The sequence below is a fragment of the Hydra viridissima genome, unplaced genomic scaffold, assembly GCF_058129835.1.
Source record: "Hydra viridissima isolate aposymbiotic clone 2 unplaced genomic scaffold, HvirCarnegie_v1 scaffold_11, whole genome shotgun sequence".
Lineage (NCBI taxonomy): Eukaryota > Metazoa > Cnidaria > Hydrozoa > Anthoathecata > Hydridae > Hydra > Hydra viridissima.
The window spans coordinates 10,278,180-10,299,429 of record NW_028324310.1 but is presented as its reverse complement, the minus strand read 5'-3'; the positions used below and the strand labels follow the sequence as shown (position 1 = coordinate 10,299,429).

General features: G+C 28.2%; 1 protein-coding gene across 5 annotated transcripts; it reads left to right on the top strand.

Annotated features, from left to right (window-relative positions):
* The first annotated feature begins 228 nt into the window (after nt 1-228).
* Nucleotides 229-19,673, top strand: LOC145191162 (tripeptidyl-peptidase 2-like). 5 transcript variants are annotated; one of them, XM_090067624.1, is made up of 41 exons: nt 229-286; nt 498-694; nt 873-1,004; nt 1,211-1,306; nt 1,563-1,670; nt 1,832-1,956; nt 2,069-2,166; nt 3,307-3,372; nt 6,399-6,484; nt 6,923-6,991; nt 7,111-7,187; nt 7,377-7,504; nt 7,636-7,735; nt 8,035-8,168; nt 9,155-9,206; nt 9,327-9,367; nt 9,592-9,629; nt 10,053-10,121; nt 10,201-10,309; nt 10,430-10,525; nt 10,811-10,872; nt 10,976-11,052; nt 11,341-11,438; nt 11,539-11,696; nt 12,209-12,325; nt 12,573-12,673; nt 12,936-13,032; nt 13,157-13,294; nt 13,626-13,676; nt 13,823-14,028; nt 14,154-14,232; nt 14,362-14,439; nt 14,527-14,582; nt 14,929-15,025; nt 16,448-16,504; nt 16,639-16,712; nt 16,858-16,906; nt 17,039-17,087; nt 17,228-17,266; nt 17,382-17,566; nt 19,506-19,673. In XM_090067624.1, the coding sequence occupies exons 2-41, from the start codon at nt 524-526 to the stop codon at nt 19,593-19,595; spliced, it is 3,753 nt and encodes a 1,250-aa protein (XP_089923750.1). In that variant the 5' UTR covers nt 229-286; nt 498-523; the 3' UTR covers nt 19,596-19,673. The 5 variants fall into 5 exon arrangements, 4 of the variants coding, with proteins under 4 accessions (XP_089923750.1, XP_089923752.1, XP_089923751.1 ...); XM_090067626.1 differs by lacking the exon at nt 229-286 and adding an exon at nt 298-355 and having other exon boundaries at nt 8,040-8,168; XM_090067625.1 differs by lacking the exon at nt 229-286 and adding an exon at nt 302-355.
* The last annotated feature ends 1,577 nt before the right edge of the window (nt 19,674-21,250 follow it).

Below are 21,250 nucleotides of genomic sequence, written 5' to 3'. Positions count from 1 at the left end.
CGCAAAAAAATCTCTTTTTGTATTAAGTTATATTTTTGGTCAACAAAAGACCAATTTTTGCAAATGAAGACTTTTTAAAATCAACTTTTTTTAAACTGAACTAAAATATATATATGTTCAGGCAAAAAAATACTTGGGGCCAAGATTTTATAATGAAAAAATATGTTTTTTGAAAAGTACGGGATGCCCTAGTGCGCAACCTTAGCTGATCTACGCGAGAGTTACCAAAGTTTGGTAAATACCTATTCTGGCGGATAGTCGAGACCGACCTATTAAAATAAATAAGGTAGTTTTTTTCTTTTTAAACTTCAAACGTAAAAACATGAAAATATTTTGTTAAGTGACTATTCTTACGGTAACTGAAATATTTATCAACCTGTTTCAGCCAATTCTGAGCTTCTCAGATTTCTGTTTAAAAATAAAATATAAATTGGCTACCGGAAACTTGTCAAACCTAGAAAATATTGTTATTGAAACTGGACAATCAACTTTTCTAGATCGGTTGTGCTTTAAGTTCAAAACGATGGAAGTTCTAAACAAAAGCAACACCTCTTCTGGATGTTACGATGCTCTTCTTCCTAAAAAAGAAACTCAAGCTGATCTATTTTTAAAAAAGTATCCTGAATTTAATGGTGAAGGAGTAATTATTGCTATATTTGACTCAGGTGTTGACCCTGAAGCCCCTGGTTTGCAGGTATTATTTATATACAAAAATGAAAAAGCAATCAAAATTTTATTAAATACCTAGGTGAATTAGGCATTAAATATAATGATCAGATAAAGGATCATAAAAATGTATGCTAAAATTGATCATGTAGAATAAATATTGTGCAAATGTAAAGCTGCTTTACTGTTGTATTTTTTGAGCTTAGCACACTCCTTCAGGCAAACGAAAAATTCTTGATCTTATTGATTGCAGTGGCAGTGGAGATGTTGATATGAAAACAGTTGTAACTGCTAATGAAAATAATGAAATAATTGGCAAATCTGGAAGAACCCTTAAGGTAGGCAATGGTTTCTTTTTTAAGCGTGTTTAGAACTTAATTTTAATGCTTTTCAGTTTTTGAGAGATTTTAAAAGTTTATTGCTGATCAAGCATTGTCTCACATTATTTAAAAGCATTATTTGCATAGCCACTTTGTCTGCAAAAACTATTTTTTTATATTTTCTGCATTTAAGTTTAAACCATTGTTTACTTTTAATCTACTAGATTCCTTCCTCTTGGATAAATCCAAGTGGACAGTTTCACATTGGTATAAAAAATTTGTTTGCTATTTTTCCATCTCCACTGAAAACTAGAGTCAAGGTAAATAATTGATCAGTTAAAAACTGTTAGTTTTATACTTTTGTCTCTACCCAAAAGTGTGTGTGTGTGTGTGTGTGTGTGTGTGTGTGTGTGTGTGTGTGTGTGTGTGTGTGTGTGTGTGTGTGTGTGAGAGAGAGAGAGAGAGAGAGTTTATATATATATATATATATATATATATATATATATATATATATATATATATATATATATATATATATATATATATATATATATATATATGCATGCATGCATACAGAATGAAAAAAAAGAAAAAGATTGGGATCCATACCACAAATCTAGGTTAGCTGAAGCAGCAAAAAGATTAAGTGATTTTGAGAAAAAGTGCCCAAATCCATCAACAGAGGTTGGTGTTAACTTATTTTTAAAATTTCTTTATTGAGTATTTTAAATTAAGCCTAATAATAAATTCTTTGTAGCCCTATACACAGCTTCTTTTATTTAATTTTTTTTTTCTATTTGTTTATGATTTTATAATCTCTAATTTCACATTTTTTTTATTATTAGGCTGAGAAGCTAGAGCACTCTAACTTGACACAAACAATTGAATGTTTAAATCTACTGGAACAAAAATATGAATACTATGGTCCTGTTTATGACTGTATCTTATTTCATGATGGTACCAACTTTAGGTACTAGGTTTAATAATGTATTTTGTTTGATGCTGGCTGTGCACAAAAATGGAGGAATTGCAATAAGATAATTTTTCATTACCATTTGTTTAAGTTTTGCTTGAATTTTTAGAGCTTGCATAGATACATCAGAAAGAGGGGCTTTAGAAGAGTGTGACCTACTGGAACCGTTTAAAATTAGTGGACAATATGCTAGACTAACTAATATAGGTAAGTCATTGATTCGACTTGCTTTTGTTTTCTTTCTTTGGTGTTTAAAAAATAATACTCTATTGAAGCTCTTGGTTTCATAATGCACCAAGCAGCAAGCAAATGCAAAGAAAAAATTTTTTTTCAATAGTGAAATACAGAATACAAAAATATTGGTCTTATTGGAAAAATATCTTTGTGTTTGCAGATAATTATGACTAGTATGAATTTGAAAATCAAAAAAGTTTTTGGTAAGAGTTTTTAAAATTATTTTTAAAGTACCTTTTAATCTCAAAAGCATTTTTTTACATAAAATTAATTTACTCTTGATTTTTTTGCATTTTTCTAAATTAAAAAAAAAAAAGTGATATTAAGAGCTGAACGCAAGAACTGAAATTGAAAAGATCATGCTTTAAACCTGACATCTGACTTGAGCAGTAATACCTAAAAAGAGTTTGAATTCATGTCAGTTGAAATCCCGTAAATGATTGGGTTTTCAAGTCATTTTTCAAGTAATCCATTTTTTTTTTTGTCTTAAAACCAAACTTCAAAAATTTGCATATAAACATTAATCACTAAAAAATAAATTTTATAAGAAGAAGAAGAAACGTACAAAATCAAGAACTAAGAGTAATAATTTCCTTTAGAAAACAGTATAGATTTTCTTAGGAAACATTCACAATGCTATCTAATGCTAATATTGGTAGCAACAAAATAAACTACAATAGCCAGTTGTTCAGCCAATGAAACTGATTATCTACTTTTTATATAATCAAGTTTAAAATTTTGATGAAGAGTATGGTGTTAAAAAGTAGAAGAGATTGTTACAAAAATGAAACAAAATTGAAATTAAAATTTTTTTTACAACAAATGTTGGTAAGTAAATATAAACATAAATAATAACTTAAAACTTACAGATTGCTTGTTTTGTTTTTCAAATATAATTGTGAGAATTTTTTGTTGCAAATTTCTATTATGTTTTTTTTTTTGTTTTTTTTTCTTGTTGGTTGAATTCAATTTTAATCTTTTTTTTTGAAAAAATTTGAATCTTCTATAACCTTTCCAAAAATATTAGGATTATGTATCAAACTTTAAAAGGAGAAAATAGGTTAGATTATAAGTGAATTTTTTGTTTATTACATTTTTAGTTTTTTATTTTAGACATGCTAAACTACAGCATCAATGTTTATGAAAATGGCGATGTTTTGTCAATTGTCATTAACTCAAGTAACACTTTTTATTATTATCTACATAGGATAAAAGATATTTATCTTTGTTCTATTTCTGTTGTTAGAAAGTTTGAGTACTTATAACTTATAAGTCATTTGCAGTTTTCAAATGAAGCTTGCACCTCAATGTGCAATAAAGAAAGTATTATATAAATTGCTATCCCAATTGTATCTTAACAATTTTACTAATAAATGAAGTTAACTAAGAAATCTATTTTTTGCTGTAAAAAAATTTTTTTTTGTTGTATTTTAAAAAATAACCATTATAAGATTTTAATAAGAGAAAAAAGCAAAAGTTTAAGAAACATTAAGGTAAATTGCTATTATTGCATTTTAGCTTATAAAAATGAAAGAAATTCTAATTTAGTTTCTAAAGATATTCAAAGCTTCACTAAAAACATAAAATATTACACAGAGGAATACAATTTCTGCTGACTTGTTTTTAACTAATTTTTGGGTGGGGAATCCAAAACTAATCACAGTTTTTCACGTCAAGTTTTTTAACCATAGAATCCTCATTTTTTGAAAAAATATGAAAAATACTATACTTTTATAGATATATGCTCACTTCATATAAAAAATACAAATATCATAATACAAGGAAATAAGAAAGAAACAGGCATGAATGAAATGTTTATTTAGCACTATTATGCTTTTACACAGAATCTAGCTTAATTGTGAGCAAGTAATTAAGGTAAAAATCTTCCTTTATAGCTCTTACTGGAGTGTTCAGCTTGAGAACTACCACATGTGATGCTCCAAGAATGGTCAGTCATCATAAATGTACAACCCATCTACCCTAATTTCGTTCTTCTGTAACCTTCAAATCTTAGTGAAATTGTTCACTTTGCTCCTCACTAACAGCGCCACAATTTTCTGCAAAGCTGACATGATGGCAATGCAGAAAATATATTATAGTTCATGTTACAACCAACTGCTTTGTACCTCTCTAATAGTTTCTGAACAATTTCTTTGTAATTAATTCCACATGTATTACCAAGAAAGTTCTTGACAACATCATTGAATGATAACCAAGCGTACTTCTCAAGCTCTGACATGTCTCAGTGAACTTTTCATCTTTGATAAAATGCCAAATTTGTGGGCCATCAAACACACCAGCCTTGATTTTTGTCATTGAATATCCAGGAAATTGCAAGATGATATACTTGAAACAGTCAGCATCAGTAGGCAATTGAAAAAATGCTTTTACAAATTGCTTCATGAGACCTAGTTTTGTATGCAGAGGTGGATATATTATTTTTTTCCTATCAACAAGAGACTCATGAGAATATTGGGATCTCCAGGTTTAAGATTTGATCTTGGAGGCCAATTTGTCTCTATCCAATGCTTCTTTTGAGCTCTGCTATCCCAAATACAGAAAAAGCAGGGATACTTTGTGTTCTCATGTTGCTAACGAAGAAAGAAGCACATGATTTTAAGGTAAACACAGACAATCCAGTTGTGTTTGCTGTATTGTAACAACTCAATGACTATATTTATATCTCTGTCTTCTTTACAAAAAATGACGAAAGCTCAATAGGAGCTGCACCATATAAAATTGCCATTGTGTAGAAAGACAATGAATATTGTTTACTGAATGGATATTGTTTATTGATAGTTTCAAGCTCTGCTTGAAGCTACCACTAAACAATATCCATTCATCTGGATTGTAGATTAAGAGCCCTAATTCCTACATTAATCTGTTGGAAGAGGAGTTGAAAGATAATGCACACCCTGTTTTACCATCCAGGTTCAGTTGAATGAATAGAAAATCTCTACTATTAGTTTTTTGCTTTGCCATCCAGATTCAGTTTGAATGAATAGAAAATCTCTACTGACAGTTCCAGAAGCATAAGCAAGATCTCTCATCCAAGATTTTCTTTCAAAATGACCTGGCTTTAAACATAAAATTATTAGCTCCAAACCAATAGCAAGCAGTGACATTTTTTTTAGATTTGATAAATTAACTTTGTAAAATAATTTCACACCTTTCCTTGAAAGAAGTTTCTTTATGCTTGGTTTCAATTCAAAATTTGTCTCATCAGTATTGTAGAAAGCATATGGATGATCAAGAACATAAAGCAAACCATTCCAAACCACTCCAAATAATTATTTTTTAAAAAATTGTAAAAATTTTCAATAATTTCTTGAGTCTGCTGGCTGAAACCATTGCTGCTACTCTATTCATAAATTAAAGAGTAGGAAGAACTATTCCAGGATTTCTTTTAAGGATTTCACCCAATATTCAGTGAGAAGTCCATTTTTAAATGGAGGGTTATCTGAAGTTTTATAAAGTTTACGTACATTTTTCATTACACGAAGTTAATCTTTCATTTTAGAATAACCATTCAATTAATTGTTCTTCTTCGAATTCAGTTAACACACTTTCAGGACCAGTTTTCTTCAGATATCCATTTTGATGCTTCTTTAAATGCCCTCTAATCATATGCTCTGATATTTGGAGGCAGCATAAACTGATAAGCTTCCTTTGGAAACTTTTTTGCAAGGCAACCTTTTGAAAAAAAAAAATTCATACTTCTTATATTTTGGACAGAGTGGCAACTGTTGTTTCCTCTAAGTTAAAGTTGTTACAATTTTCCCTGATTAAAATGTAAATCACTTAAATTAATTCAATTCTAAAGAGTGTAGAAAAAAAAGATAACCTTTAATCATCGCAAATTTTGTTTAATCAAAGGAAAATTTCAATCATTAAACTTTAATTTTAGTAACAGGTGTTAAATTTTTGTTCAGAATGGTTTTATATATTTACATGTGTTTTCAAGTACTCTAAAGTATTTTCTCATTAATAGTGAATACTTCAAAAACACATTACTGCAAAATCAAGTCTTTTACCTTCAATGCTTATTTGAAGTTAGATGTATCCATGCATCAACCTACCTTGATGCTTAGTACATTTTTTAAAATGATATAAATTTTTATAATCAAAGATATTTTCAATTACTAAGCTTCATTGCTATATTTAAGTATCAAATGGTTATGTCTTATTTAACATTTATTTTCAAGGTTCCCATGGTACCCATGTTGCAGCAATAGCTGCTGCATATTTTGAATCTCAACCTGAAATGAATGGTGTGGCACCTGGAGCTCAGGTAAAGGCCTTTTCTAAAGTTATTACATTGAATCCACATTTTAAGATTTACATATTAAAGTTTTAAGTTTTCAGACAACTATGGTTTTTTCAATTTGACAAAATATTAATACATACTAAAAATAAACTTAAGTATAAAGATCAATTTTTTAAATAAAGGATTTTTTGATTCAGATTAAATAAATAAAACTTTCTAGTCAGAAATAATTGAGTTAGAATGTTTATTGTGACTAAAAACATACAGAAGCATGAAAATTTTCAAGTAATTTTGTAAACACTATCTAAAAATGCTTGTATGCACACTGTTAGCTTGAACACTGAACTCAAAGCTCTCTATGTGTTTAAAATAAAATAATAATTTTTATTACAAATAATTCTTGTCTGAACCAGTAGTTCTTCTAATGTTATCACTCTATATTGTCACTTTACATTTTAACAGATCATTTCAATGAAAATTGGTGATGGGTACTTAGATGGAATGGAAACTGGAACTGGATTAATAAGAGCAGTAATTTTTCTTTACTCTTAAAAAAAAACAAAATGGCATATTAAAACATTTTTTAGGCTCGTATAATGTTGGGTTGCATTATTTAAATATTGTCTACAGCACTTTCAATTTCTCTGTAGATAAAGGAAGCAGTACTAAATAAAGTGGATCTTGTTAATATGAGTTATGGTGAGGCAACAAAATGGGCTAACTCTGGGTGAGGAACATTTTTTTAATAAGGGTTCAAAAAAAAAATCTTTTGTTGATCTGTAAATTGTGAAAAACCATAATTGTCAAATAAATCAAATAAGTATTTTATAAAATCATTACATAATTATTAACTCGTTTAGTTTAGAGAAGTTAAAAATGTGAACAATAAGTGTTAATGAATTTTTCTCTTCTTCAGAAAGATAATAGAGATGATAAACAAGTTAGTGGAAGATTATGGAGTAATTTTTATCTCAAGTGCTGGAAATAATGGTCCAGCATTAAGCACTTCTGGATCTCCCGGTGCTACAACAGCTGGTGTCATTGGTATATTGCCATTAAACCATTTTTGTCATTATGATAATCAAGTTTAATTATTTTACAAACTTGAATGTATACAAAAATTATTAAAAAGCAATAATTTATCTCTATATAAAAGATTTTTTATATTGCTGTAGGTGTTGGTGCATATGTATCAATAGACATGATGACTTCAGAATATTCTCTTCTTGAAAAGGTCCCTGGAACTGCATTTACATGGTCATCACGTGGACCATGGTGAGTTCATTTTTAAGTATTGGCTAAGAGTTACTCAAGTATATACTAAGAGTTTTCCTTCTTTGTTAATATTGAAATCAGCCTTGGTTGATCAAAATTTTTCGTTTTTCGCTTCTGACATTTTCATACATTAAATGATCTATATGATGAACTATGGTTTATAGAAAACATTTTAACATACAGCAATTCATGTAAAAAAAGAAATTATTTTTAAAAACAATATTCTTTTCTTGGATCTGGTGCCATGAGTTTATATAGCTTTTATCTGATCTCTCTCAACTAACTTTCAAATTATTTAGTGTAGATGGCTCTCTTGGTGTTTGCATTATTGCTCCTGGAGGTGCAATAACATCTGTACCTGTATGTACTTTATCTAAGCAAATGCTAATGAATGGAACTTCCATGTCTTCCCCAAACGCATGTGGATGTGTTGGTAAGTTAATGTTCATTTACAAGCAGCCTATAATTGTTTATGTACATATATATTTTTCTGCTTGGAAGGTTAAAGAGTGGAGGGCAATTCCAAAGGCCTGGAGGCCCATTTTTTAGTTAGAGCCTAATGACTGGCCAGGTGGCCGAAAAATCTGTATATTTTCACTTCTGGGACTCCATTATTTTTTGTTAATTGTCAATTTGAAAAATTGAACCTACAAAATTTTAAGTGCTGAATTTTCCCAAAATGTTAAAGTTAGCTAAAGTTTATCTATAAATTACATTTTAATCATGACTTAAATATGTATGCATGTATATGTGTGTAAATGCATGCATACATACATTCATACATTACATTAAATTACATTACATTACATTACATTACATTACATTACATTACATTACATTACATACATATACAATTGTTTTTTAAAGAGCAATTTGCATTACATAATAAAATCATGCACAAATTTCTGTAAGTTGAATGACCCTCACAGGAAGTCACAAGGAAAAATGGAAGCTAAGTAATAACTCACTCTGCAGGTTATAGGGAGGAAAAGGGTTAAAAATACTGCTTTCACAATAAAATTTTTCTTTTTTCTAAATAAAATCATAAACAGTAAAAAAAAAAAATCTAAATTTGTTAATTCAAACCCAGGACTCCTTAAGGAATTGATTTCTTTACCTTTTGTGAAGAAAATTTTTTAAAATGAACAATTTAGCAGCTAAATAGACATCTTTTATAGAAATATTCAAAATATTAGATTCTAAATATTTTCTTTTCTGATAATTGAAACCAATAATCAAGATTTAATTAATTTTTAAGAATTGTTTCATTAGATTGAGCTTGAAGACCTAAGCTCTTGGAAGTTAAAAGCCTAGATGGTAGAGACCCAAAGTTTCTTGAGGCCTTCCAAGTCCTGATTGTTTTATCATTTTTTTCTGTAATATGCATTGATTTCTGATTTGAAAATTAAACTTTTATAGGTTTGCTGCTGTCTGCTTTAAAACAACAAAATGTTAAATATACACCAGTCAGGTTTGAGAAGCTTTTTCTGATCAGATATACTGTTAAAAATTGTATTATTGCAGTAGGTTCTGCACTTTTATTAGCATTTTTAATTCATATAAAAAATTTTTTGAGTGTATATTTCTTTAGCATTCGACGATGTTTGGAAAACTCAGCATTAAAAATTGAAGGTAACTTTAATTTTAAAATTTTTTATCTGTAATTTTTTTTTTTTATTAAATTATTTTCTATTAATTTATACCATTAAAATGACTTAAAAATTTTTTATCATCCTATATAAATGTTTATTATCCTTTATAAATACTCATTAAAAATAGTAACAACATCAACAACAAAAAAAAACAATGTAAATAAATGTCATTTAAAGTTCTAAATTTTTCTAAAAACTTCTTAGGGTTGTCAGAAGTTACCCAAGGTTATGGATTGATTCAAGTATGTTTTTTATCATAACGTTTAACAATATTTTAAAGCTTTAACTTTATTATTGATTCCATTTTTATCATAAATTTTAAATTTTGCTTTAGTTTGTTAAATTTTTTTTGGAACATTATAGACAAGCAAACAAAGCTGGAATTATGGAGTTTATTGCTTTTGTTAAGATTAAAACTAATATTTGGCTTTACAAAAAATGATTTTCTTATTTATATAAAAACAATTTCAATTTAATCTTCCATGTGGTATTTTTTTTTTTAGCTTTCTTCATTCTTTCTTCCCCTATTCTTCAGAGTAAAGTTCTCGAAATATAATGCTTAACAAAGTCATTTGCATTTTTGTTAAAAAAAAAAATATATTTTTTTCTATTATTAGATAAAAATATACATTTTTGAATAAAAAAAAAGTGCTTATAAACTTTAGGTTGAAAAAGCATTTGACTACATTATGAGTAACCCCAGGGACAACATCTTAGATTATCTATCATTTAATGTAAGTATCGGCTTGAAAATCTCCTTTTTTTTAAAAGCAGAAGCTGAGAAACTTGAAAATAGATTCTTTATGTTTATAGATAATTTATGGCAACAATAAACGAGGTTTATATATTAGAGAATCTAAAGATTTGTATGGATTAAAAAGACATACTGTAACTATACAACCTAGTTTTAAAAAAAATACAGGTATTTCACTTGCTAATAAAAAAAAAGTATTCAAGATTTTTATACTAATTTTCTGGTTCAGTAAAAAGATCAATGATTTTGAATTCAGTAAAATAAACAATGTATACTCATTTTTTTCAGATAAGGAACTTCAAGCAGCGTTTAGCTTAAAAGTAAGTTTATTGAGTACCCAACCTTGGGTGATCTGTCCAACTGATCTCTACCTGTGTAATGTTGGTAAGAAAATTTTAGGCTAAAATGTTGTTGTTTTTTTTTGCATCTTTTGGAAAATACTCCTGTTGCATTTTGTATTTGCAATAAATTGTTTCCTTGTAAAATATAGTTTTCCCACAATAAATAACAGTTTCCAACAATAAACTGTAGCAAAAAAATGATTCTTCTATACAATAATTTTTTTTGCCTGATACACCATACACCATCCTTATTCATCTTGAAACTTGAAAAATATTGTATGATACTCTGAGTAGAGCTCATCAATATAAAATTGTTTGTTACTTTTAGCACGAGACATTACTATCCTTGTCAAGACTTCAAGCTTGTCTCCTGGTTACCATTATGCTGAAGTAAGCAACTTTCTAATAAATAAAAATGTAAATTTTTTTCTCTGGTAATTTTTTTATTTGAATGTATTTAATAAGGATTTATGTTTATATTTGTTGTAAATAGGTTCAAGGTTTTAATGAAGAAAATCCCAATTTAGGACCTGCATTTCGTGTTCCAATTACAGTCACAGTTCCGGAGAGGCAAGTCTCTAGTTTGTTTTTTTTTCTTGTTAACTTATTGCGTTATGTGATAAAATTGATTAAATATTAAAAAATTATATAGGAAATATTTTCTCAAAACTTCTAAGTAAATAACAACCAAATCTTTTGTTGTAATTGTTCATGAACATTTGTTTATTAGAAATCTTTTATTTTAATTGTTCATGAGCTATTGTTTGTTGTTTAGTGTTTATGAACATTTGTCTATTGTTTATGAACTATTGTTTATTACAAATCTTTTGTTTTAAATGTTCATGAACTATTGTTTAGTTTGGAAGGATCAATTTTTAAAATGGATACAGTTTTATTCAATCCTGGTTCTGTGCACAGGTGGTTTTTTTGTGTACCCAATTTAGCAAACTGGGCATGTAGGTACTTTTTTTTAATTTTTAGTTACTTTAATTCACATGACATGATGATATTTAACAAATATTGTTATTATATTTTATAATTAATATCTTTCTTTAGCACTTAGATTAAGTACTTCAGAAGTTACACAAAACATCAAATATGTTGTCCATGCTGTTCAAGTTGTAGATGAGGAAGCTTTTACTGAAACAGAATTTTGTAAACATGTTATGCTAAAAGCTGGGACAGAAAAAACACAGTTGTACTTTAAAGTTCATGTAATGTTAAAATCTTTTTTATTTTTTTTTTTTTTTACATTTTATTTTTTAATCTTTTTGAAATTGTAAGTTATTCGTTTCTTTTAATCATAAAATTTTGAATTTGTAAAGGCTAGAGCTATATAGGCTATATAATAATAGACTATATATATATAAAATTTATCATAAAAAGTTTGTATTTTTTTATAAGTTTATATTTTACTAGATCATTTCTAGAAATTTAAAAAGTTTAATAAAATATTTGATTGGAAATCATTTTAATGTAAAAAAGTTTTAGAGATTTTTAAAAAGATACTATCGATTTCAAAGTTAATTGTTAAAAACATTTTAAACAATTTTAGGAGTTAAAACATTTTTGCTGTATATTTTTAATAGAATTACTCTGTAATAATGGCTCAAAAAAAGTAAAAAAAAAATTTTTTCCAAATGTTTAATTATAATACTTCACTAGTTTATGCAAATGATATTTTAGATTTGCTGTTGTTTAGAGTTTTAATATTTTTTTCTTATAGGGAGGGTATACCTTGGAGTTGTGTTTAGCTAGATGGTGGATGGTGAGTGGATCATCAGATGTTTCATTGGAGTTGGCGTTTCACAGTCTAAATCCAGATAATAAAGTTGTTCAAATGGTGAGAAAAACTTGCTGATAATATCACTTTTCCTTAATTGTCTCTTCCACATTTAGAATAAGCATTAACATTATTTTTAAATTGGGACCTTTTTAGTGTTTCATAAGACATTGTTGTTTTTTAAAGATCATTTTAACTTTAGGTAATGATCATTTTTAGAGAACGATATTTGTAAATTTAAGTTTTAAAATTCTGTTTTAAATGTTTGTAAAAGTTGCTTATAATTTTATGCTACTTATTTCTTTAGCTCAATGGTGATGCTTTTAGTCTCATAAATCTTTCAAATAGTTTGGGCATAGAAGAAGTTTACCCCTCTGCTTCACTTACTTGTCATGTAATTCCATTGGTGTAAGTTCCAAATTTTCTTTTATTCTGTCATTTTTTATTTTATAAGCTTCTTAAGAAATATAAGCTGGAAGATTATAAGTTTATATATCTTAAGAAGCTAGAAGCTTATGACTATTTAAGACCTGTGACAGTAATCTAATACTATTTACATATACATTATTTTATATATACATATAATTATATATGTAATTGTATAATACTGAACATGTGAGTAATATTTTAAGATTTTTATGGTTCATCTTGTATAATCTTACTGTTGCAGACCAATTGATTCCATTCTTGCACCACTTGGTGCCAGGGACCAACTCTTTGAAGGTGAACAAAGTTACACCTTGTTGCTGAAATATTCCTTTTCATTAGTAAGACATTTTTTATAACTTAAAGATAATTCAATTTGTTGTTTGCTGTTCTGTGATAATATGCATTAGATAAAGAGAAGATTGAATGAACTTTTTACACTTGTACTAACTTTGATTATCTTAGGAAGCAAAAAGTACGGTGTCAGTGTTTGCCCCTCTAATTAGCGATATGTTGTATGAAAGTCAGTATGAGTCTGAGGGGTGGACATTGTATGATTCAAATAAGCAATTGTGTTATGTTGGTGGATCACTACCTGTGAAGGTGTAGTATTTAGGTTTTATTTTTGCATTTTTAGGTTTAAACCAATTAAAAAGCAAGTAAAAAAGCACATTTAGATAAATATTCATAAGATATTTTTCTTTACTTAAAAATTATTTTCCTATAACTTACAGCATTTATTAAGGTTTTATAACTTTGATCAAGTTTTAGAATGCTATTTTATAATTGAGAGGTTAGGTTTTATCATTAGAGCTCTTTATGACTGCTTCAATATCTGCAATTATCTAAACATTTGTCAGCATCTATATTTATCTAAATGTGTTTATTAATATAATATTTTTATCATTTTATTCCAAGAAGTTTTTTTTTTTAGAACAACTATCAAGTTACTCTAATGAAGGGAACCTACAATCTTAACTATCAGGTTTAGTTCTTTTTGAGTAAGGCATTAAATGCTGATACTAATATAGTTAAAAGTCTGAATTTTCAGCAACTTAAATTTTATGTTAATCTTTTTTTTTTTTTCTTTTTTCTTTTTTTTTGGATTTGATTAATTTTTTAACACTTTAGGTTCGCCACAGCTCAATGAAAATGCTGGAAGACCTCAAGAAAATGATAGTAAATTTGAAAATTCAACTAGCAACACCTATTGAAGTAGGATTTTTTGCTAGTCGCAAAAAATATGGAACAAAAGATAATCCAGTTGTAATTGCACCAGTGCAACTCAACCGTGATTCAATCTTGCCCATTTATATTACTGCTCCTTCTCCTGAGAAGTGAGTTTTTAATTTTTCAAAACATCTAATGTTTGTCACATGATATTTGCAAAATTTAAAGTGTTTATAAAATAGGCAAAAAACTTTCTGATCAATTTTTATTGCTTACTTTACTGTTAATCAAGGTATCCAGAGAGTGCAAAACCAGGTCACTACTTAACTGGGACAGTGTCATATGTCAAGGATCCAACTGTTAAAAAAGTGGTTAGTTGAACTAATTTGTGCAAAAATAAAAATTAAGCCTGTAATGCATTGTGTGAATGTAAGACCAGACCATAAGACTATTGAATATTCTTTATGTGATTAGTTTAGATAATTATTATTTTTCTTAAGGTTACCTACCCTCTTAGAGTAATGGTGCCAGCGCCGCTCCCTAAAACTGAAAAGAAAAAAGAAAAAGTGATAAAAGAGGTTTTTTTTTTCTTTTCTCTTCAACAAATGATTTATTATTTATTGGGAAAATTAAAATTACTTTAGAATGTTTAAACAATTTTTAAGGTGGAAAAAGAGTATGAAGAAGCCAATGATGATTTTCAATGTACTTGGATTGCAAAGTATGTTTAAATTTTTACATATTACACATATATATATAAAATTTATCATAAAAAGTTTGTATTTTTTATAAGTTTATTTTTTTTTTTATAAGTTTATTTTTTTTTTTATAAGTTTATGATATTTACTTCATCTATTTTTATACATTTTATTATTGCTTACTTTTACAATATTATTTTACATAATATTGTAAAAGTAAGCAACAATAAAGTGTATAAAAATAGATGAAGTAAATATCATGTCATCTAACTATTTAATGTGATAATTTTTATTGGGTTAAATTGATTTTGCTCTTGAGCAGCATTACGCAGTATTTTTAAACATTTTGAACTTCAATTCAATATTTAGGTTAGATGGATTGTTGCTTCAAAAAACGCTTGTTGAATCTTGTACTGGATCTTTATCTTCAAAGAATGCATTGTTAAATAGCTTGGATGGATCAATTGTAAGTCTTAATAATGTGTTAAGTTTTAGAAGTATGAGGGAATGTTTTTTTTTCTACAATCATTTTTTAAAAAATTTGTGTAAACAGCTTTTGGAGTTTTAAATTAAGTTTTGTTAAAGTTCTTGTTTGAAATCTAAACTTTTTCAAAAACTTTCCAGACTTGATTTTTTAAATTTTAATAAATGTTATGTAAATAACAAGTGAAATTCTATTTATCCATATCCACATTTATTTTTATTGTTGATTAGCTATATAAATGATAAAATCTAAGATATAAATGTCAATGAAGATCATGATTGTTAATATTTTGAAGGGTAACTATTCAACTTAAAGACATCAGAAATCCTCCTTAGCATTGAATTGCACACATTTTTACACAATTTTTTAGTGCATCAAGTGTTGTTGCAAAAACAACTTTGCATTTCACTGTCCCACAAATTCTTAATGGAGTTTAAATCTATTGAATTTAAAGGCTAATTAAAATATCAATTACCCTGCAACCATGCCATTAGCATAAAGGTATGTGCCTTGTAAATGTTAACAAATTTCAACAGTTGATCTCCTAGCACTTGTCTGTATCTGATTACATTCATTCTCTCCCCTCTTTCCAGAAAGCATAGGGCTCTTGTTCTGCAGCATACATAACACATAAACCCCCCTATCATTAGCACAAATAAGCCCCCCCCTACCCCCATCACTAGCACACATAAACGCCCCTATCACTACTGAGGGTAGATGGTTGAAAGTTGGCCTGATGTAGGTTGGGTTGAAGGGATTTGAACTTGTGATAATTTTAAAGGGATTTGTTTTTATATCTTCTCCTATTCTCTTTCGTGTAAGATGTGGAACCTTTGGTGGTCTTCCAAGCTTTGGCTCTTGTCTGATGTTACCAGTTGAATTGTTTTTGTTTTTTTATAAGATGAAATACAGTTGATTGGGATACTTCCAAATGAGTAGCAATAGCGTTATAAAGTGACTCTTCTTAAGCTCAATGATTCTTTTTTGTTTATCTTGGGATAACATTTTTACTCTACCCAATTTTGATTACCATGTTTGAAAAGTGGGCCACACATACTTAGAAAAAAGCTGGCAACACAAAAGCTAGTAACACAAAAGCTAGTAACACAAAAGGACTTTCATCAAATTTATAAACAAAATTTGTTATAATCCATAGCTGATCTAAATATATTTATAATCAAATAGTTTGATAATAGATTGTAGTAACACCAAAATTAGACTTTGAATATGTCAAAGTTTTTTTGTCATTTATATATTGTTACTGAGTATAAACTTCTCTATAGAATTCTTTTCTTTCAACTTTTCTCTTTTTTGTGTGTGAATTTTTTGTTTTTAACTTTTGTAAGTGAATATTCTCCGAAATTATTAAATTTCATTAAAAAAAAAAAAGAATTTTTATTTCAGAACCGAAAATCAAATCTTTTGAATATCATTTCATTGTCCAAAGAAATTCTTTCTATGGTAAGTTTGTATGAAAGGGATTTAATAAAAAGTTTGTTGATGTTTTATGGGATTCTTTTTCTATTTTTTACAAATTAAATATAAAATTTATTGTAAGTTAATATTATTATAACTTAACATTACTTTAATTTTAGGTTGACCAGCTAAAAATTCTTTCTTATTTTTCAATGAAAGTTGATCCTGATATCAATGCAGCTCAAAGAAAATTGTGAGATTCTGTTACTCTGTGTGTACTAAAACTTAACAACAAGAGTTACTTTTACATAATAAAACGTAAAACAAGATTCAGTCTGGGAAAACAGGCCAACCAACTAAACTTCTCTTTTTTTTTTAATTTTAATTTTTTTTATTAGGGAAATGGAAAAGCAAAAGTCATTTGTTGTTAATGCGTTGTACAAATTGGTACGGAAATATTTTCCTGTAGAAAATAAGTTGCTTTTATTTTATCTTTGTTGTAAAACAATGGTTCATTTTTTCTTAGTGTAAGTTTTATGAATTTAAAATCACAAGCTAAGCTTGATTTTTTTTTTCTAGGGTCAGGCTGTGGCTGATAGATTAGAATTTCTTTCATCAAACAACGAAGGTAAAAGACAAATAACGTTTGTTTTTCGATTTTATTTTCAGAGTTTTGAAATCGAAGTTACTTCTTGTTGTTATCGTTTTATAGTGGGTTTTTTTTTAAATTTGGAAAACAAATAAAATGCTGATTTTTTTTTATCTTAGGAAATCCAGAAGAGATGGCATCAACAGACGTAGTGCAAAGTATGAAATTGTTGATTTACATAATCATAAAAATTCTTTTCGTAGCAAAGTTTGAAGAAAATTTAATTTTGTAAAGTGTTTTACTCTTTATCTAAAGTTTGAGTTATATTTTTAGTTTCAGATTTGGACTCATGCTATCATAGTTTGATGAAATTTGCGGATTCTAAAGATAAATTGCTTCTTCTTTTAACTGTGCGTCATGGAATTGCCCATAAACACTATGGAAGGTCATTGCACGCACTCTTAAAGTATTTTGAAGAAAACTGTGCTCAAAAATCAGAGTATGAAACAATGATCCAAGTAAGTTAATTATATATGTGTGTGTGTGTGTGTATATATATATATATATATATATATATATATATATATATATATATATATATATATATATATATATATATACATATATATATACATATATATATATATATATATATATATATACATATACATATACATATATTAATTGCTATATTTATTAGCAATTGAATTGCTAATAAATATAGCAATTAATATATATATATATATATATATATATATATATATATATATATATATATATATTAATTGCTATATTTATTAGCAATTGAAAATTTACTGATGTAAATGTAATTCAAGTTTCAAATAATGGTACATATATATATGTGATAATATAACGCACCACTTATACATTTTGATTTATTTTAATTCTCGTCAATATTATCATATATTTTGACAAACATATTAAGAATAGAACACATGAATAAAATTACTTCGATGATGATAATGAAATTGACTTTGAGGATGGTGAAAAAAAAAAAGCTAAAACCAAAAATATGGTCCGTTTAACAAAATAAAGTAAATGATTATTATTGTTATGCACACTAATACAGCTTAAATTGAAACATTTTTGACTCAATAACAAGTGTTACCGCCTTTTGATGTTATTACAGCCTGACAGCGCCGTGGCATACTTTCAATTAAAGATCTAATCGTTTCTTGAAGGATATCTTCCCACACATGGATAAGACTTTGTCGCAGCTCGTCTAGGCTGTTAGGTGGTGGATGTTGGCTTCTAACACGGCGTCCCATTATGTTCCAAAGGTGCTCAATTGGGTTCATATCTGGACTGCAAGCTGGCCACTCAAAAACTTGTATACTAAGTAATCAGTAACAATATGTACCGTATGTGGTCTAGCATTATCCTGCATAAGAAGAAATCCATCTCCAAAGTACGGTGCAAAAGGTACCACAAAAAGTTCTAAAATGTCTGCAATGCATCGTTAAGAAGTCAGACGTCCACCATTAACAATAAAAAGCTATGTGCGTGCTGTTAAAGATATTCACTCCAATACCATTAATGAGCCGTCTCCATATAAAGTGGTTTCTTGAATGTTACAAGTGAAATATCGTTCATTTGGTCTTCTGTACACTCTTGGGGGGCGATCAGAACTTATAAGGCAAATCTTGACTCATCTGTAAATAAGACTTGTCCCAAATCATGAATTTCCCAATTCAAATGCCTCCATGCAAAGCCAGTCTTTCTTCGGTGATTTACAGACAATCTGGGACCAGTAGCTGCTGCCCGAGGTCGTAAATTTAAAACATGAAATCTTCTTATGTTGTATTGACTAACAACAGTTTCATGAACCTTATCAAGTTGTATTTGGAGACTTCGTCTAATAGTGAACCGTTCTCTCAGTGTTCGAAGCATTAATAATCGGTCCTCCACGGCCAAGTCGTCTAGCGTGATCATTGGTCTCGACAAACCTTTGCAGAAGCCTACCGACTGTTGTCTCTCCAAATCTTCTACCAAGTTCACGATTTGTTAATCTTTCATTGGACAAAGTAACAGTTGTAACACATTCATCACGAATTAAATTTCGTCTACGAAAAACACTGCATTGCGAACAGATGTGTTGCTTAAATGACAGTTATCTTTTCTATGTTAAAACGATTTAAAAACAATACATTCTTTTCTTTCATTTTTTTTTGACTAGAAGTGAGGTTTAATAAATTACAGCAAAAACATGATAATTATAAAAAGCTGCTATAATTTCGAAATTAAATAAAGGAAACGGAATAAAATCTACAAAAGGCGTAACAATAAACATTATCATCTGTGTAACTAATAAATCCGGGAAATACATAATATTTTTCAAACTAAGTCGGAATTTATAAGTGGTGCTTTAATTTTACGTTGAAGTGTATATATAATATTTTCATGTTTTTTAATCTTTTCATATTTTGAACATTATAGCTAACCCAAAGATTGTCATGGGACCACGTGGTGTATTACTTTCGAACACGTTTATTGTTAAAGTTCCCTGAAAGTCAACATCCATTTTGAACATTTCGTTAGGCTTCCTTTTTATCTAGTTGTAAATTTAGACTTTATGTTCAAGGGTATTATTAGTTTTTCGCTTAACATTAATTTTTATTTATGGTAGCTTAATTTTATGCTGGATACATCTTTATGTAAGTTGTCATAAAAAACACAGGTATCAATAACCTTTTCAACCCAACGCTCTAATTTCCCAACCCATGATAAACAAACTAATTTAAAAATTTATTCCTATTATTAGCTCGAAAAACTTCCATTGACAGCTACGCATAATGACCGCTTTGATTCTCACAATTTTTAAGCTTCAAATTTTGGCACTTTACATCTACATCTTGTGACAAAACATCTTTCCCTCTGATTGTCGTGTATGAATTAAAACTTTGTGTGTCATTCCTTATAAAGTTTTAATTCATAAAGGCAATGTCAAATTTTGAATTGGCCTGGGCCTCACTCCACATCTGGTAGGACCTAATTGTAATTCTAATACTATTAGGTTTAATTTAAATTCTTAGGAGGGTAATTCCATGTAAAAGTGGGACAAAAAATCAAAATTTTCCACCCAACCCCTCTGATTTCTTTTTAAATTCTAACCAGTGGTACCTATCAAAGAAATATGAAAGAACGTAAAATTTGAACTTCCAACTCCAAATGGTTCAAAAGTTATATTTTGAAATTTAGCCTAAAATGCCATTTTTTTTGTCCACGTTTGCTATGATGGATTTTATAGCATCACCTTTTTTTGAAAATAATTTCTAGTAGAAGAAAACAGCTGAAAATTTTTGAGGCTGCTGACTCCAAATTTATAGAGAAAATACCACAAGATTCATTAAAAGTCATTTTTTGATTTTAAAATGGCGAAGACAAATTTTCTGTTTTTTTACCATGGGTTACACTTTCAATAATTACTGGAGTTGCCCAACTCTTGTGGGCTTGAATTTTTTTCAGAGAAAAAAAGAGTTGTCAAATCGTCTTAATATAAAAGATGGTTTTGGTCTCACTACAAACATGCCATTTTGAACTTTAGACTGAATATGTCATTTTTTAGGATCACGTTCTCCATTGTGGATATTTTAGTGGTACCTTTTCCTGAATAATTCAAGCTATAGTGGAAGATATTGGCTGGAAATTGGTACTGACAATTTTTGAGAAAATAACCCAATTCGAAGTTGTAGAATGTTAGAAATTTAAAAATAATTTTGTTTTTAATCTAAATGATCTTTCAGCTTTAGATGTCTTTTTTGACATTTTTTTAAAATAGATATTAAGGGTTCATTTTATTTTACAAGCAGTCTTTAAGAAATCAACTTGAATACAGGAAAGTCACTATGCAGTAAAGACAAATTTATAGTGCCAGGTGAAAAACTTTGTCTAAAATGCAGATATAAATTCGCTTTATGTCAATCATAATTGAATGACTGTTCGTATAAATTATTTTATATGAAATTAGACTATTTATAAGAACGTGGTAGTGGACTCATTATACTGTAGCTTTAAGTAAAAAAGTGAAAGTTGCCAAGTTTTCACAACTTTTTTTCAAAGCTAAGAGCTGATTGTACATTTTTGTTTAAAAAGATTTTTTATTTGAATTGTAACACACTTGTTAGATATTGATGAAGATGATGCCTGAACTTGATAGTGATTAATGTATTGTAAAGGTTTTT